Source organism: Ascaphus truei, chromosome 8, assembly GCF_040206685.1.
Source record: "Ascaphus truei isolate aAscTru1 chromosome 8, aAscTru1.hap1, whole genome shotgun sequence".
NCBI lineage: Eukaryota > Metazoa > Chordata > Amphibia > Anura > Ascaphidae > Ascaphus > Ascaphus truei.
The window spans coordinates 26,780,660-26,799,669 of record NC_134490.1 but is presented as its reverse complement, the minus strand read 5'-3'; the positions used below and the strand labels follow the sequence as shown (position 1 = coordinate 26,799,669).

At 44.8% G+C, this 19,010-nt stretch overlaps 1 protein-coding gene across 1 annotated transcript in view; it reads right to left on the bottom strand.

Moving 5' to 3' along the window:
• The window catches only part of STOX1 (storkhead box 1), a 55,651-nt gene that overhangs the window by 3,582 nt on the left and 33,059 nt on the right, over positions 1 to 19,010 (bottom strand). The window contains exons 2-3 of the mRNA XM_075610920.1: positions 9,467 to 9,619; positions 2,424 to 4,812 (exon numbers count right to left, since the gene is read on the bottom strand). Of these exons, the coding sequence (XP_075467035.1) occupies positions 2,424 to 4,812; positions 9,467 to 9,619 (2,542 nt within the window). The remainder of the gene's footprint in view (positions 1 to 2,423; positions 4,813 to 9,466; positions 9,620 to 19,010) is intronic.

Genomic DNA, 19,010 nt, shown 5'->3' with positions numbered 1-19,010 from the left:
ATCAGCGCTCCACAGGAGTGCCGACTACAAACCAAACTTGTCTATGGAGTGCTGCCCAAAACTGTAGTCCATACTAAAGTTGTGGTCAATGGAAGCGGGAAGTGATTGAGTGAGCACTAAGGCGACCAATCACGTGATCGCCAGTGCTGGAGACCATGTGACCATGCATGTGGCAGGACCCTCCGCACTAAAGGGATTATAAGGTGCCATTTATAGGCTGGCAAATTCCAGCCTGGAATAGATATTCTTAAATAGACAATACAAACTACTTTAGTAGTATCTCAAACCAAACCAGTGGTCAAAAGTATAGTAGTACTTAGGGGTATGGAGTTTTATTCATTTTTTTTTATTTATAAAACAAGAGTACAGTTACTTTATCTACAAACGTACAGATTCCGTCTGTATTTTAGAAAGATGTCTGTTTAATAATAATGATATAATAACTTAATTTCATTTAGCTCTTTTCCCCCGATGGGACGCAAAGCGCTTCACAATCACAGAACAGCGTGCGGTACGCAGCACAGAGGAATGTTACAGACACAGTCCCTGCCCAGGTGAGCTTACAATCTATGTTTTTGGTGCCTGAGGCACAGGGAGATAAAGTGACCTGCCCAAGGTCACAAGGAGCTTAAGCAGGGGAGCCTGCTTCAAACTCAGTGTCATTGTTCTGAGTCAGTGCCTTTACTCACTGACCCACTCCATAAGGTAGCAGTGCGCAAACTGGAGGGCGCAAGACTGTCTGCGGGGGGCGTGGCGTTTACAGAGGCCCCGTGCACTTCCCGAAGGCACGTACATGAAGTGCCGGGGAAGCAGCGAAGGCCTCTGTAAGCCTTTACTTACCTTGGCTCCGGCGGCTTCATACACGTGTCGCCATGGCAACATGACGTCGCCAGAGCAAAGGTAAAGGGGGGGGGGGGGGCGCGGAGAGAGGGGAACTGCCGGCAGGGGAGGCAGGGAGAAAAGTTTGCGCCCCCCTGCCATAAGGGATGACCAACTCCAAGAGCTACCAACAGGTCAGGTTTTCAGGATATCCCTGCTTCAGCACAGGGGCTCCGTCTTGGAGTTGGCCACCCCTGGTATACATGGATCTAGAATGAGATCGATCCTAGGGATGTGCAGCCCAATTTTTCACAGGTTTAGAATTTATTGAAAATCAGGCACATGTTGAAAACGGTACCTAACAGAAGGGGACTCACTCGGAAATGCCCGAGTATGCAGTGGTCTGGGAGGAGATGGAAAGCACATTTTAAGATATCACAGTGAATGCTATTTTTTTCCCTCCTTGCAAAAAAATGTTTAGCTATCTCTCCATTTAAGAAAACGACTGCAGAATTCACTGTAAAGTATGGGATTAGTCTGGAAAAAAAGTAACATCTACTAATAAAAAGATAATTACACCCCATACGCGATATGTCCCGGTACAATATTTGCGCCACACACAGTAACTCTAATCAGTCTTAAACCGGAGTGAAGTAGCTTGGTGCTATTTTTCCCTGAGAGATCATTTTAATAGCAATACACCCATTTTGCACTGTGCCGTTTGTTTTGCGTTTTCTGTATTCAGAAATGTTCACAGAAAAATTACCATTTTTTTTTTTTTAAATCAAAAAAATCCAGTTTTTATTTATTTACACCATTTTTTTAAAAACAATAATGGGCATACACGATTATTGTGAGTGTCCTGCAGGTGTGATTAAAGTATTTCCTGTAGTAAAAAAAAAGTGCAACACACACTGCACAGAACAGCAAAGCACTATAATTGGCTCAATTTGGCTCACTGATGCCACAAGGAGATGCTGCCCATCTGTTTTATTGCTTCAGTTTAGGGGGCGGGAGTGAAGGTAAAAAGGTCAAACGTGTATATATGAAATGTTTATTATTCCTGGGTTTAATTAAATATTATTTTTTTTACCCGATTTCATCCGTGTTTTAAATGTATAGAAAAATAAACTCCCCAAAATTCCCAGAATTTCAATTTAGAAATAAAAAACGAAAAAGCAGAACAATAATTATGCGTGAACCTTATGATAGTGTTAGTTATTAAGAATAAGTACGGTCTATAGCGTTACTACCAGGAATGATCTCTGTCCAACACTTTTCAGGCCTCTCCAGGGGGGGGGGGGGGCGCGGCGGTTGCCGAGGCCCCGCGCTCTTCTCCAAGGGAATTAAATGCCGGGGGGGGGATCGCTTGAGGCCTCTGCAACTTCACTTACCTTGTCTCTGGTGAAGTGTCGCCATGGCAACGTGACGTCACCTGACCCCGACGCATCATTTGTCCCGAGAGACATGGTAAGGAGTGGGGTGCGAGCAGCAGCAGAGTGCAGACAGGGGGGGCAGGGGGGGAAGTTTGAGCACAACTTCTCTATACTCATGTGTTACTAGGTTTGCAAGATATAGGCGTGTGAATGTATGTACGGTCTTACCGTGGAGATTCTATTCCACTGTCCCCTGTAGTGCTGTGATTTTCATTCTTCTCACTGTGGCTTGTTTCAAGTGGGTTACTCTTTGACAAACCCCTGTCATGGGAACTAAAAAGCTTCAACTTGTGTTCATAACATGTTCTCATTTCCTCTGACTGCTGCCCCATGTTCCTGACATGTTGTTCATCATTTTTATGCACCAACATCTGCAAAGTCTCAGCCACAGAGTTGCCGTCACTTGAATTACAGTAATCAAATATGCTGCCATCGACTATCTCCGAAGAGTGTAGACATTCAGCGGTGCCAGCTTCTGCCTCCGGACGTTTGTGAACGTACTGTGATAACTGCTGATTAGGACAGCCTTTTGCATGCACACTGGGCTTCTGATACCCTTGTGAACTACCTACAGATAAAACAGAGGGGCTGTAACTTTCCTGGTCATGACTCACACAAGTAATCTGAGACGCAAAGTTGGTCTTAGGTTTCCAGTTGTCTTGAGACATTTCCGATGCACTGTTGTTTTCTTCCCGTGTATTTCTCCAGTCGGTTGTATCCACACTTGTTTTCTGCGCGTGGGTTTGAAGCATCGCACAGATCTCAATGTTTTCATCAGTGTCATCTTCATCGAGGTACAAGGAGCTGCAAGCATCGTCGTCTTCCACTTCCTTCTGATACAAAGTCTGATCGTCATCAGTAAGTCCTTCGTTTTCAGAAGTGTTAAAAGTAGTATACTTTGGCAAATCTTGGTCTCGTAAGCCACTGGCAGAATAGTGGCTGTGTTTCACGGTTTCCGTTTTTTCAGGTACTCCTAAGTGGTGTCTACCAATACTTTTTGAAACAATTACATTTTTACAATGATTCACTTGCGTGTGCTGTGATGTGCCATGAATTGATGATATTTTGTTTCCATTTGTCCTCTTAAAAAGTGATTGTATTCCTTCATAGTCTTCATGTTCCCTAATAGTTTCTGATTCTAGCAATGGCTTGCTTTGAATATTCCCCAAAATATGACTTCCTTCTTCACCAAATAAGCCAAGCGCAGAATTGCTTTCTTTGACCTGTTTAAACTTATCATCTATTCTGAGCGTGCTGCATTGTGGGTAGTTGTGTGGGTATCCATTCAAATCATCTTTGTCAGGACTCAGAGGCACAATCTGATCATGAAAGGATTCCCCTATATTATTTTCATCCACAGGACTTCCAGCATTTGAGTATTTAGCTCTGTTATCAGCGGGTTTCGTTCTGGAGCAATCCAGTGACCTTGACAAGCCCTTTCCTTCCTTTCCAGAACGGGACCTCTTCATCTCTGCAACTTTCAGAGCTCTGTGCCCATTTGTGTTAGAGTTATCTCTGTACGGAATACCTTCAAAGGGATTACCAATTTGCTTTTTGTAGACATTATTTGGTTGAATAACTTCTACGTTAACGGGACAGAAGCTATCCTGAACCATTGGATCATCTGTAGCATTAATTTGGTGCTTAAGTAGACTTCCTACGTCCTTCTCAACTTTAATAACTGACCTCTGTTCACATACATCTCTCTTGCTCTTGTCTGTACACTTCTCTTTGCTCGACAGCCCTTTCCTGTGATACTTGGAAAACTTGCCATGCTTCTTTCTGTTGCTCCCCTTAAAATGATGCCTGTGCTTGTTTTTTAATATATCTGTTGAGGTTCCTTTACTAAAATACTTTTTCTGCTCCTCTGCCTTTTGCATCAGCACTGTGTGTTTCATTAAGTTGTCAATGGTAAGGATAGGGTTGATGCGCTTAATTATTTCATGTTCGATGTCACGTGGGATATTGTCCAAGTTGTCTTCATCTCTCACTGGCCATTCCTTCGGGGGGAACTGTGCTGAAAAGGTTGCCTGCTCTTTTTTCGGTTTTTCCTTCTTAGACGTGTTACGCCAGAAAAGGCTGATGCCAAACTTCTTATTGCACTTTTCTTTCTCCTTTAATGAAATGTGTGGCTTAGGTGTTCCACATGTTTGATGGTCCATCGCAGTTGAGGTTGCCTGGTTTTGAACAGAAGGTTTTGATTCCTTGACAGTCCTGTGCCCTTTTCCATGGCTCTCATTGATTGACTGTTGACCCAGAATGTTCTGCACTGAATGTTCAGAGAAGCAACTACAAGATCTGCAGTGTGACACAGTGGGAACATTTCCTTTGGTTAGGTCCGCGCAGCTTTCCATGCTGACGAGGTATGTGATGGATGGTGGCGAGTTGTAATTATCCTCAGATGTCACACCCTTCTCGTCTGCTGGTGGTTTCCTTGTAATAAAGTAAGTCTGTGGGGTTACAATGAAGTATCCTTCTCCAGTATGATAGATCTTCCTTTCTTTGATTAATGTTCCAAGTGTATTATAGAGAATGTCTTGTGATGGGGTCGCTATGCCTAAAACAAACAAACAAACAAACAAACAGAAGAGTAAGTTTTTCTATTAAACAAGTCTACATTATATAAGTATAAGTTATAAGGTTTACAACAACTGGAAACAAAGCTTTCTGGTTTTTTTTAATGTGTGTAGAGCATTTAACTTTTAACAATAATGAGTAGTAAACACCCTCCCCTAGTGAGTGTTAGAGTGGGGCATAAAGGGATAAACAAGTTGTAACGTAGTCTCACACGCACGCAAACGCACACACTTTCTCACAGTCGGGAACTCACAAGGAAATCCCCCTTTCCTGCATTGTCACGTCTCCCCCTCAGCCGCCCACATGCTGCCACATCACAGGGCAGACAGGTCACATTTAGTTTGTATTTAAAAAAAAAAAGGCTTTTTCCAAACAAAAATAATAATTCATAAAACTGCTTCTGTATTTCTTTGTAACTATTTTAATTGCACAATAGCGTACGCATGGTACATATAGTGCAGCTACATTTTAACCCATTACGCACTGGAATAATGTCACACATCCCTAGCTATTGACTGTCATTGCAGTACAGAATTGGTCACGTGGAAGCCTGTGGAATGGGGCACCTTGACGTTAGGATGTCCTTAGCCTGTTTTGGCCAAAAGATTAAACGAAATAACCCATACTAATGAGAAGCATACACAAATTAACTAAATATATTTGATGTGCATTGGGGTCTTCTTTGTTTGCAGTTACGTATTAACCAGTTAAGACTTTGAGTATTTCTTTGCCTACATTCTTCCTGTAAAAGTGAAGCGACGATATTGTAGATCAGTGATTTTCCGCCCGTGCTCCACTGAACCCAGGGCCTCCCCGAGAACCCTTGGCACTGGCGGGTGGTTTACTCAGGATCCAGACACTTTATTTGTCAATATATATATTTTCTTAACTTAATAAATGTAACACAGTTATTTAATATCATCATTCAATGTTATCAATGATATAGAATATAGGAAAGCAGGCAGTTTCATAGAAATATAAGCCCCATCAGAGGAATAAAAATGTGATGTACATATGCTCAATAGACGGTCTCATGAGATCCCAATACATTTTTAAGGGGCTTCCTTGAGATACAATATGTTTTAAGAGAGTTCACCGGTTCTTAAAAGGTTCCAAAACCAATGCTGTAGATCAAGGGGTTTCAAACCTCATAGCTTAGGAATGGATATACTAGTTAAGTGCACGGAAAGTGCGTTCACGCGGGAAAGTGGACGAGAGGGACACAGAGAATATGTATGTATATAAGACAGAAAAGCACAGTGCTACATACAATGTGACAAAATATGTAGTAGATGGTATACATTTGGCCACACTCAGTAGCACTCCTTTTGACAGTCCCGTCACCCAGTCAGTCCCGTCACCCAGTCAGTCCCGTCACCCAGTCAGTCCCCCCAACCTGTCACCCGCTCTCTGTCCTCTGTCTCTGTCGCCCCCTCTCTGTCTCTGTCGCCCCCTCTCTGTCTCTGTCGCCCCCTCTCTCTCTGTCGCCCCCTCTCTCTCTGTCGCCCTCTCTCTCTCTCTCTGTCGCCCTCTCTCTCTCTGTCGCCCCCTCTCTGTCGCCCCCTCTCTCTCTCTGTCGCCCCCTCTCTCTCTCTGTCGCTCTCTCACCCACACTGTCGGTCCCTCTCACACACTCTTGTCTGTCTATCTCTCTCACACTCTCTTATTTACTATATATATATATATATATATATACATATTACTATGTATATATATATATACGAAAGAATGGTAATGTTGTTTTTCTATTATTTGAGACTAGCACCTGTCTATATGAACCAGTATATTGAGTGCAAGCTGTGATGTTTGTTTTTATATATATATAAACAACATTACCATTCTTTCGTCCGGTAAAGAAAGACTGCACTCGGTTCAGTAATCATGAAAAACTGTATTGGGCATCTGAATAACTTATCTTTTTTATTCAGATGCCCAATACAGTTTTTCATGATTACTGAACCGAGTGCAGTCTTTCTTTACCGGACGAAAGAATGGTAATGTTGTTATATATATATATATATATATATATATATATATATATATATATATATATATATATATATATATATATATATCTATATCTATCTCTTAACTGCCCTATACCTACACCGAAATAACCTATACTGCTCTCTTCCAGATCTGACGCAAGCTTCACACGGGAGACATCGAAATCCCCCCTAACCCAGAAGACAGGTGTAGAGGGATAAAGGGGGTGGCCCGGTATTAAAGGGGTTGCACCCCATATGGCCATCCCCTGACCTCACCAGAGAGACAAGGGGTTAACTGGACTGCGGTCCAGGGATGAGGTTTGCACCTTGTTATACCTTGAAAATGTATGTTCCCCTGTTCCCATGTTGCATTATAAGCATGTATTTTAATGGTTTTAAAGTGCATTTCTGTATCTCCAGTTCTGGAGGTCGCAGAGAGTTCATATTTGGCCAATATGCGGAGTCACTGTAGGCATTAAAAACTGGCAAAGGTCGACCCACTGAGCCCACCAGAATGGAACTTATTAATATGTGTAGATATTAAAGTGTATATGTATTTTATTTTGGATCTGTTCTGAAAATGCAGACGCCATTTGCTAGGCTAATAAGTCATGAAGGGCAGACAGCTGAGTAGCCTAAGTACGGTGATCAAAAAGTAACTGCCTTGATTGTTACCCAATGTCTAGGGATTAAGTATTAGTCAATCAACAAACTCTGCCAGTCTAATTGTTACCTGAGGGCATGGGTTAGTCTGTTAGTCTGTGTCTCCACATTAGAGAGTGGATACAGATAATTGTTCACCAATAGGCTGTGTTCAATGTTAAGAATAGGGTTGCACAGGTATATAAACTGTGTCAACCCTACAGTTTTTAGTTGTGCTGGAGTTGTGCTGGAGTTGTGCTGGATTGCTGGAGTTGTACTTCTGATTCCATCTTGAATGTCAATTGCTATTGGATACTTCTCCATCCCCCAACCCTAAGTAAGTGTTATCTTCTTGTCTGTTAATTGTACTATATTGCTGTGTTCACCTTATTTAAAGGAATAAATTATATTTTATTATATCTAAGCCTCGTTCAGTTCAACCCAGATATTTGGTGTTCATTATATCTTGTCATAAGCTACCGTGACAACAGGTAGGGAACACCTCCCCTCCAACATATAACATAGCGGGAATGAGGGTACCTGGACATCGAGGGACTGCGGATCAGGTAAGATCCCAGGCGAGATTGCTGCTTTAGATAGTGTGAAGCGGGGGCATCCAGACACTGGTTAAGGGGTTCAGGAAACTAGTCATTCACATCTGGCTTTTTTTTCCCAGATCAGACATTTATATATACACACACACACCTATGTAACAAGGACTAATTGTAGTATAATATAATACAATAAATAAACTTATGTCAAAAACGAATGCTGTTCTCACTAGGAATTTATTCAAATTATTTATTTTTTGGGGCTGGGGGCGAGAGTAGGGGCAGGGCTAGGTGGTGAGTAGATTTTTGGGTGATTTGTCAAGCACTGTATATATATATATATATATATATATATATATATATATATATATATATATAATCAGGCCCGTATTTCCTAATAGGCCCGGGCCTAGGGCGGCAAAAATCGGGGTGGACGGCATCTCGGCGCCCCGCCGCCTCCATTTGCTGCCTCAGGAAGATTTCATAACAGCTGGCGCTCCATCCAACCCTACTCCAGCTTTGTGAGGACGACGTGTTGCCATGAAAACGTCATGACAACGCAATGTCACAGCGTCACGTTGCCATGACAATGCGTCGCCACTTGACGACACTGGGAGGAGGAGGGCGGCGGCGGCGGCGGCGGCAAAAAGGTGAGTGCCTAAAGGCGCATCATTTGTAAAACCGGCCCTGATTGGGGTTTGCAATATATCAAACCTGGTGTCAGTGCTCCTGGTGTCCTTGGGAAAGTCACGATCTCCCTTTGCCCAGGCACAGATATTAGATTGTAAGCTCTTTGGGGCAGGGACTTATTGTGCCTGCAAAATGCTATGTACAGAGCAGTGCTGTAGAAGAACACATTTATGTAACACCGTTTTATTTTTGTTCACATGCCCATGGTATTGTGCTGCAGAATGTGTGCACTTGATGATATGTCTCTGTAAGTCTCCCATCATACCCCTTAGAGTGTAAGCTCTCCGGGTCAGGGATTTCCTTTCATGTGGTCTGATCTTGTTTTTTGCACATATAGTATTATAATTCCCTGTCCTGTACTGTATTGTCTCTCTTGTAAAGCGCTAAATATAGCTGTGGGCGCTATATAAAGACAGATATGCAGTACATGCAATAGTTTGCATATGTCAATTATCATAACTAGAACAGGACTGGCCAACTCCAGTCCTCAAGGGCCACCAACAGGCCAGGTTTTCAGGATATCCCTGCTTCAGCACAGGTCTTTGACTGAGCCACTGATTGAGCCACAAGTGCTGAAACATGGATATCCTGAAAACCTGACCTGTTGGTGGCCCTTGAGGACTGGAGTTGCCCAGCCCTGCACTAAAAGAACATATACCTGTCTCAGAAGCTAGGGACTGAAATTTGAACAGGCATTTGTGCCATAAATACATGGTCTCTTTCTTCCAATGTAAAAAGCAAATTCAAACCACACGTACTGTACCTGGATAGTGTTTGATAAGCTGTTCCATTAAGGTTTCCTGCGTAACCACAATCTGAGCACAGTTCATATCAGATATAGCGCAGCAAATGACTTCCGCCAGGGGAATGAACTGAGACTGGGAAACAGGATTCATATGCACCGGAGACACATCACCTGCAATGATACAAACCAAGTGCAAAGAGATTACGCATGTGATCGTGTCTCCATGGGGGAGCAGAGCTGTGCCAGGCTGTGTATGCCAAGCAGAAAACTATCCATGCACATTCAAAGTATTGTGTGTGTATACTCCCAGATCTAACCAGGAATCCCTCAAGTCCACAGGCTTGGGCGCACACATATAGGACACGTTTTGCCCTAGTTAATACAAAATAATGTGTTAAATAACAAGTCCGTTATCGCCCTTACCTCTTGTTTTCCATGCTTAACAAGAAAGGGCACGTCTGCATAGTTTATATAGTGTGTATATGTATATATGTGCATGTATGCTCTTTGGGGCAGGGACTCCTTTTCCTATTTTGTGTGTGAAGCACTTATTCCCATTGTGTTATGATATTATGTCATGTGTATATTAAAGTGCCATGTACCTGGATGGTGCTATATAAATAAAGATATACAGACAGACACAGACACACACACAATATAGCATAAAGTGCTCTGTACCTGGATGGTGCTATATAAATAAAGATATACACACACACACACACACACACAAACAGACAGAGAATATAGCCTAAATTACTGCATTACTCAATTTACCGAATTACTGCTTTAAACATGTCACTGCCATTAATGCACTTTGATCCTATAAGGAACGGCCCCTTCAAAAGGTTACATCACTGTTGCTGACCCTCCTGATAACAAATGGGTTCAAGAAAAAGAAATAACAAGTGGACTTAATTTGTCTTTAGGGTGCAGCCTCCTTTAAAGTCAGTTCCATTGCCAAGTTGTTTACAATTGAGTTTTTTTTTAAGTGGCACTGCACCTTTATACTAAATGTCCAAACTCCTGAGACAGGGCCGGGTCTTGGCGAGGTTGTTAAATTACTGGTGACCTTTGTTTTACAACCTGCCATTGTTACGTTCAACAAAGGCTGTTTATAGAGACCTTTCTGAGTACCTTTTATCCAGAGCTGTTGCTAAGATACGACCTTCAGGTGAATAAATCAGGGGAAAGTTTCTTTGTGAGGGGCAAAGAAAGAAATGTACTACTAGCCCAGTCCCCTGTGTCAACTTATGTGAGCTTTGAAATACAATATCCACATAAGTAAAACAGGAATGTGCTCACATTGGCAAGTAAAAACTGTGTAACATCACGTGTCCCAGGTCTCAGAATGGTATTTTACTATTTTGTTTTTGTAAGGCCTTAAGTCTGTGTTTTTCCTAGCAACCCTTGGGTTCCACGGGCATCCCTAAAGGGTTCCCTGCAATTTTCAGGTCATTTAAAAATTGTACCAAATACAGAAGAATTAACAATGCATCTGATCTCAGACACACTATTAGAGAGGGTTGGGGTTCCTTACAATGCATCTGATCTCAGACACACTATTAGAGAGGGTTGGGGTTCCTTACAATGCATCTGATCTCAGACACGCTATTAGAGAGGGTTGGGGTTCTGCAGAATTTCACATAGGGTTCCTTAACCAAAAAAAAAAGTTGGAAACCACTGCCTTAAGTGTACAAATTCCAGGAGCTCTAAGTATCAACACAGAGGGAAAAAAAGGTCTGTGTGTGTCGAGCACGCGCATTTTAAGTGAAACTTTTGTGTTTTGTCACTATTTTGTCACAGAAATTGTATTTGTTATGGTGATATTTTTAATTCAAAATAAAACACAATTTTAGTGCCAAAATGAAAAGAAGTTTGACTTAGCACACACCTCCTGTTTTACCTATTTGTACTTCTATATGTATAGAAACTGTTAATTCCTCGTGTGCGTGTCTCTGTGTGTGCGTGTCTCTGTGTGTGTGCGCGCGCGTTTGTCTGTGTGTGTGCGCGCGCGTTTGTCTGTGTGTGTGTGCGCGCGTTTGTCTGTGTGTGTGTGCGCGCGTTTGTCTGTGTGTGTGCGTGCCTGTGTGTGTGCGCGCGTCTGTCTGTGTGTGCGCGCGCGTTTGTCTGTGTGTGTGTGCGCGCGTCTGTGTGTGTGCGTGCCTGTGTGTGTGCGCGCGTCTGTCTGTGTGTGTGCGCGCGTCTCTGTGTGTGTGCGTGTCTGTGTGTGTGCGCGCATCTGTCTGTGTGTGTGCGCGTGCCTGTGTGTGTGCGCGCGTCTGTGTGTGCGCGCGTCTGTCTGTGTGTGTGTGCGCGCGTCTGTCTGTGTGTGTGTGTGCGTGTCTGTGTGTGTGCGTGCCTGTGTGTGTGCGCGCGTCTCTGTGTGTGCGCGCGTCTGTCTGTGTGTGTGTGCGCGCGTCTGTCTGTGTGTGTGTGTGCGTGTCTGTGTGTGTGCGTGCCTGTGTGTGTGCGCGCGTCTCTGTGTGTGCGCGTGCATGCCGGCAGCTTAGACGCGCCAGCTGCCATAACGGCCTCTTCTGCCAGCAGTGACGTCATATCCGGGACTGCACTTCCGTCTCCAACAAAGTGATTTACTCCAAGGGAAATTTTCATTTGGTAGGTGCCAGCATAGAAGTGTATTTTGAGACAATGTATTATTTTCCAGTACACATGTAACATCGTATGTAGTAAATCTTGCACATTGTCTTATAACAAGTGACAAAAAGGTACCAATGCTACATCCAATATGACAAATGATTTAGTACATTAAGATTTTATTTCTATTCTTTCTTCATAAATATGGGTTATTTAGTTCAGTACTTTGGCAAAATATTTTAAGCCTGGAACCACGTTCCGGTAACCCCTTATCAGTAGGTTCTAGACCTATATGATACTGTCGCATGTCTATCACACACCCTGTAGCACTCCAAATGACAAATATATACACAATGTCGTGGGGTTGGGTTTTGAGCTTGCTAGGACTGTGTATGCCTGTGTAATATGGCAACATATTATTATAATACAGAAACGTAACACAACCTTCAACTTGGGGGATTTGGGCGCTAATTGAAGGTAGAAATTGGGCTGAGCAATATCATGAATCTTATTGTATTATGTTCATCAAATAAACGGCTTCAAGACACATGAATGTTGCACCTAAACGACCCTAGTACATAGGCCTGAGTGTTACTTTTAGTAACATAATATATATAATCAATCAATCAACTTTTCCCTTTCTCTTAGGCCTCGTCCATGATTCCGGCGGGCGTGCTGAGGCGCGCTGAGGCTCAGGGAAAGCGGGTGCTTTCCCTGGCCTTAGACAGCGCGCCGTCAGGGGGCGGGCCAGTGACGTCACGGAGCTGGTTCGCCCTCATTGGGCGAACCGCTCACGTGACCGGCCCTGCGCTCCGGCGAGCGCTGAAATGTAAAATTCTGGTAAGATGTACGCTGGCGAGCCCCTACTAAAGCCGCTCTAATTGCGACTGTAGGGGCTTAGTGCTGAGCGGGAGCGCGCCTCCGCAGCAAGCAGCAACCATGGACGAGGCCTTAGGCCCGGGCCATAGAGGGGTGGGGAGAGCGGAGGCGCGCTAACGCTGAGGCTCGCCTGCTTCAGTCAGCGCGATTGCACGGACTTGCAGGCGAGCCAGCGTGAGCGAAGGGAGCCGGGGGGAGGTGGTTGGAGGCGGGGCAGTGAGGTCGCTGGGCCAATTGCCCGCGACGCACTGACGTCAATGTCACGGCGCCAACGTCACGGCGCCGTGACATTGACGCTGCTTAAGGCTGATTGGATCTTTTCAGCCGACAGCGCGCTGAAAAACAGCTTGGCGCTCGGCTGAAAACTCCAAAGCCTGAGCACGCCTGCGGACGCTCGCGTGAGCCCCCTCTCAAGGCATCCTCATTGAGGATGCAGGGGCTCAGCGCGGAGCGTCCGCACGCCTCAGCGCTGCTTGTCCATCTATGGACGCAGCCTTAGACTGTAAGGAAGGCTCTCCTGTCCTTACCTTACTGGAGGGCAGCTTAACTTCAGTCCTAAAGCCCCCTCTCCCCCAACAGGTCAGGTTTTCAGAATCTCAGCTTCAACACAGGATGCTCAGTCTGAAGCAGGGACAGATTGAGCCACCTCTGCTGAAGCAGGGATATCCTGAAAGCCTTACCTGTTGGTGAAGGTGGGGGGAGGGCGGGCTTGAGGACTGGAGTTGACTGCCCCTGCCTTCCTATATACCAGTGTATGTTAATGTTGTAATTTTACTATGGTTTTCACTACCCCATTGTACTGCTCTGTGGAATATCTTGGCACGCTATAAATTCCAGATGATAATAATTACACGGAAAGTATGGCGCTGCTCTGCACATTTCAGCTGTTTGTACATCCTGTACCATCCACATCTTCATAAAATGCATCATGTTTACGTCCAGGGGACCTAACACGCCAAACCCGCAATGCTGCTGGAATACAGACACTGGCCGAAGCTACCCGAGCCATGCAAACGGGGCTAATTACATGACACGTGAGACCTTATAATCAGCGCATGGATTGAAGCACATTGTGAGGTTTACCCGATACCTAATTAGGTAATGGTACAAAGTAAACCTTCATGCATTTTTAAATAGGCCTTTCTATCGCAGTAAAAACATGGGAAATAAGAAGATAATGAATAATATATCTAATACAAGCAAAACAATGTTCTGCTTGGGATCCATGGGCTCTTTATATAACCAACGCTTGCATCTTTCTACAGGACACTCCAAGAGTTTTTTTTTTTTTTTTTTTTTTTTTTTAATCAGACACAGTACCACTATTGTTATTTAATTATTATTATTTTTTTTTTAAGGATGGGAAGGTTCGTGGGGTTTGAAATCCAAGCCAAAAACAAACAAAAAACAAACAAGAAATGCGTCCGATTCGTTTTTGGTTTGTTTGCTTTATATTAATAAACTGTACAATCTTTTCAGTTTGTGGATGCGAAAGCTTGCAAACCATTCGGTGAAAACAAAAACAGAAAGGACAGCGCATCATACAAAATGACACAACATATAGTGCTTATCTGCTCATGAAAAGGGGTAATTTAGTTAAACCCTTTGGCCAAAAGGTAAGGCTGCAGCCACATCACGGCACGACCAATCTGCAGCCACGTCATGGCATGCCCAATCTGCAGCCACGTCATGGCATGCCCAATCTGCAGCCACGTCATGGCATGCCCAATCTGCAGCCACGTCATGGCATGCCCAATCTGCAGCCACGTCATGGCATGCCCAATCTGCAGGTCCTAACACTACCTGGCACAGTTCTCATGTACCTATCTGTTCTGCTGTGAAGACGTTCGACCAAGTTAACAAACCGACGTAAACATAATACATGTAAAAAGACGGGGGGGGGGGGAAGCATCAATATAGCCCCTTAAACGTGCCTGTCTCTGTTTCCTTCTGGCATTTGAAGGGATTGCGTCTTTGAAACATACTCCATTTGGAAAATCCAAATTTTTTTTTTAAAGTTCCCTTGCAATAAACCTTTGCCTGCTTTGTACTGTAATCCCGACCTGTCACTTTTTTTAGTGTCCTTAGGACGGTCAGGGAACATCACCAGAGCCGTCCCCTCTCATGGCCCCACATGACATTCCCTGAATGTCATACCATTTTTGCCAGGCTCCATGGGAAAGTGCTGTGTGATCTCGTGACCCCAGAGCTGGAATAGCTATGGCATTCTGTAGCCATTACTGCAACGGCTTATAATGCTGCAGTACCACTGCTCCTTGTATTTTCTTTAGCATGCTGGAAACCCCTTCCCCCAAATACTTTCCATTTTTTGGGGACGGAGACAGAGAGCCAGACCGGGCATATACTTTGGAAGCACAACATTTTAACCCCTTTGCTGTAAGAGCAACTAGTTGCTGATTCCTCTGGCAACCAAGGGGTTAAAAGGCACATTCTGCCACTTAGGACTGCTGATGCTGATGCCTCATGTCACCGCGTGACACGTTTCAATAGAGAGGTGCAAAAGTATTCCCATGTGCAGCACAATTATTATTTTTGTGGGTTTCTCAAAAGTGATAGTGCTTCAAGGTTTACAATTTCACCGAAAATGGTTCTTTACAAAGGAGCAAACACACTAATCCACATACACACTAATCCAAATACACACTAATGCACATACACACTAATGCACATACACACTAATGCACATACACACTAATGCACATACACACTAATGCACATACACACTGAGGCACATACACACTGAGGCACACACACAGTAACGAAAACACACACTGAGGCACACACACAGTAACGAAAACACACACTGAGGCACACACACTGAAGCACACAAACACTGAGTCACACAAAGTACACTCATGACACACGCACACAGGAACTGATAAGCAGATACACTGATAGATACAGCGATGTACACAGATTTCCAAATACACACACTTGCACATGGCTCTCAAACTCGCGGCCCAAGGGTGTCACCATGTGGCCCGCGCCTGCTGAGCTGACAAGGGGGCGAGCTCGGACAGGAGTCCCGTGTCCGATGACTGCGGGGGCCCAGCGAGTGCTGGAAGTTGCTGCCGGGCCTCCTCATCCAGTGCTGGTGCACACTGGCAGAAGGCCGCACAGCACCGGAGGCCCCCCAAAGTAAGATGTGGGGTATTGTGGGGGAGGGGGGTATTATGCAGGTATTGTCTGGGGTATTGTGTGCATGTGTATTGTGGGGGTGGTGGTATTGTGTGCGTGTATTGTCGGGCAGGGGAGGTATTGTGTGTGTCTGTGTATTGTGTGTGTGTATTGTGGGGGTGGTGGTATTGTGTGCGTGTATTGTCGGGCAGGGGAGGTATTGTGTGTCTGTGTATTGTGTGTTTGTGTATTGTGGGGGGAGGGGAGTAGTGTGTGTATGTATTGTGGGACAGAGTGAGTATTGTGTGTTTGTGTATATTGTAGGGGGAGGGGAGTAGTGTGTGTGTATTGTGGGGCAGAGGGAGTATTGTGTGTGTATGGTGGAGGAGAGAGCAAGAGATAAAGAGAAAAGAGAAGATAGAGGGAGAGAGACATGATTGGAGAAAGCGAGAGAAGGGATGGGGCAGAGAGGGAGATAGAGCTGGGATGGGGGGGAGAGAGAGAGAATGGGGGGAGATTGAGAGGATGGGGGGAGAGAGAGAGAGGATGGGAGGAAAGAGAGAGGATGGGGGGAGAGAGAGAGAGATTGGAAGAGAGAGGATGGGGGAAAGAGAGAGAGAGGATGGGGGGAGAGAGAGAGAGGATGGTGGTGGGGGAGAGAGGATGGGAGGAGAGAGAGAGAGGATGGGAGGAGAGAGAGAGAATGGATGGGGGAAGAGAGATACCTGCGGCGTTTACGTATTTTTAATAAGGAAAACGCCAGAAATAAAAGTGTACGCGTAGGTTATAGTGACTGTTTCTAAAAAATAATTGTGGTGCGGCCCGAGTCTTGCAGTCGGACGTAAAAATTGCCCCTCAAGCTAATCTGAGTTTGACGGGCCTGCACCAGCATATGTACAAGGATACACACAGGCTCACACAGTGTGGGAGATTGTGCTGGGGGGGCACGGGCGGTTACAGGGGCCCCGCGCTCTTCCCCACAGCATTTAAATTAAATGCTGGGGGAGGCGTGAGGCCTCTGTAACTTACCTGCTGCGTCTAAAGCGACGCATCGCCATGGCAACGTGGCGTCAAATGACACCGCAGGGTCATGGCATGATGTCACATGACCCCGCACTGCAGAAAATAAAGGTGGGGGGGCGCGAGCACCGGCAGGAGTAGGCAGGGGGGGGGGGGGCGCAGCACGAATAGTTTGTGCATCCCTGCTGTAACACACTGAAATTGTGCGCTTGCATTTCTGTCTCTCTCATTTGCACACAGTACATGGGTGCCACACCCCGGGTAGGAACAAATTACTGCCATTTCCTCCATAGTAAAATAGAAGTTCAAGGTGCTGAATACTAATAAGAGCATTTTATTCTAGCTTCTCTAAAAGGTTTAATTCCTGCAATAACGACAAAAAATTCTTACGTTACACGTGCTTCAAGAAAAGCGACATAATATATAGAGAAGGAACGTTTTCTTTTCTAGAATGAATGGATTTCTGCTGCCTATAAACACTGCTAAATTCCTTTTAAATGGTTACTGCTGTCCTTGCAAAAGTTCGTGGGGGCCTCCATCTCCTTACAAAATTGCTGCCCATTTTGGTGTCAAAAGATATAACTTTCCTCTTAGATGCTTGTCAGATTTCCATCTTTGATCATGCACCTTGTCCCTGAGTTTGTGCTCCAAGTGCACGGTTCTGCACTCCCTAGTATTAAATTACAGCTGCCCTTGAGCATTCAAGGTCATCCCGGTTTCTACCCATTCTGTCAAGAGACCTTCTGTGAGCAGCAACTGGTCAGAGTCCTACGCCGGCTGCTTGCCTGTGCTGAGCCCCATAAAACAGCAATTCTGCCAGAAGAAGGGACCCTTGTGATCTGAAAAGATGGCACTCTTTTTTAACCACGACTTCGCTTTTAAAGGGTATCCCTTCTACCGTACGTTTCTGTGCCTGGAGTTGTTAGTGAGTGAATGCTTGGGCGGCAGGAAATGAATGAGTGCAGAAGATCTATAAAAGGGATGACGTGAGGAAGGAGTAAATTAAATCGGGCTGCCGTTGAATATTTTTGACTAGATCGAGTTTGTGAATAAGTACCTGCAGTAGCAGTGATCGTGCGATTACACTTAAGAGAAAGTTAGTGCAGGGGTCTCAACTCCAGCCCTCAAGAGCCCCAACAGGTCAGGTTTTAAGGATATCCCAGCTTCAGCAGGGGTGATCAGTCTTTGACTGAGCTACCTGCGCTGAAGTTGGGAAATCATTAAAACCTGACCTTTGGGGGGGGGGGGGTCTTGAGGACTGGAGTTGAGACCCCTGAGTTAGGATCAAAAGAGAAAATGAATCAGTAGACCAATAGACCAATGCGTGTTACCAAGTGGGTGAGCAAGTATCCCAGGTTATCAAATTAACGACTGCTCCATTTGCAAGTACTGAAACGTTACTTTCTTTGGGCGGAGGGTGGGGGGGACATGCAGCGAAGAGTTTGACATTTTAAGGGCACTGCACATATACCTGGAAACATGCTTTCAACTGAAAGAATTGCCAGTCTGTCAAATCCTCCCCAACCTGACAAGCCAAGTTGTATAGGAGTATTTGGTAGCCAGATTTCCCAACACAGACTAAATAGCACGGGGAAGCAAATCAACTGGAGACCGTCCTTTCCCCCCAAAGAGAAAATAATACCAATGGCTCCATTCATTCGCATTCTCCTTGATGATTCCTACCAAGCAATCATAACAAGAGTCCTTTACGTGTTCATTGAACCAAAGTTACCACATGCTTTAGATTTTTGTAAATGAGAGAACAGCTGCAGCCCAAATTAGGCCTTTTCCTTCCTGACTGGCGGGCGGCATCTGGGTGCCTCTGTTATTCTAGGGAGCGGAGGAACTGCAAAACTAACTCTGCACATGTGCTTGTGCTTGGAGACGGAAAATGGACAGATTTTAATGCAACAAAAAAAAACGGAAAAAG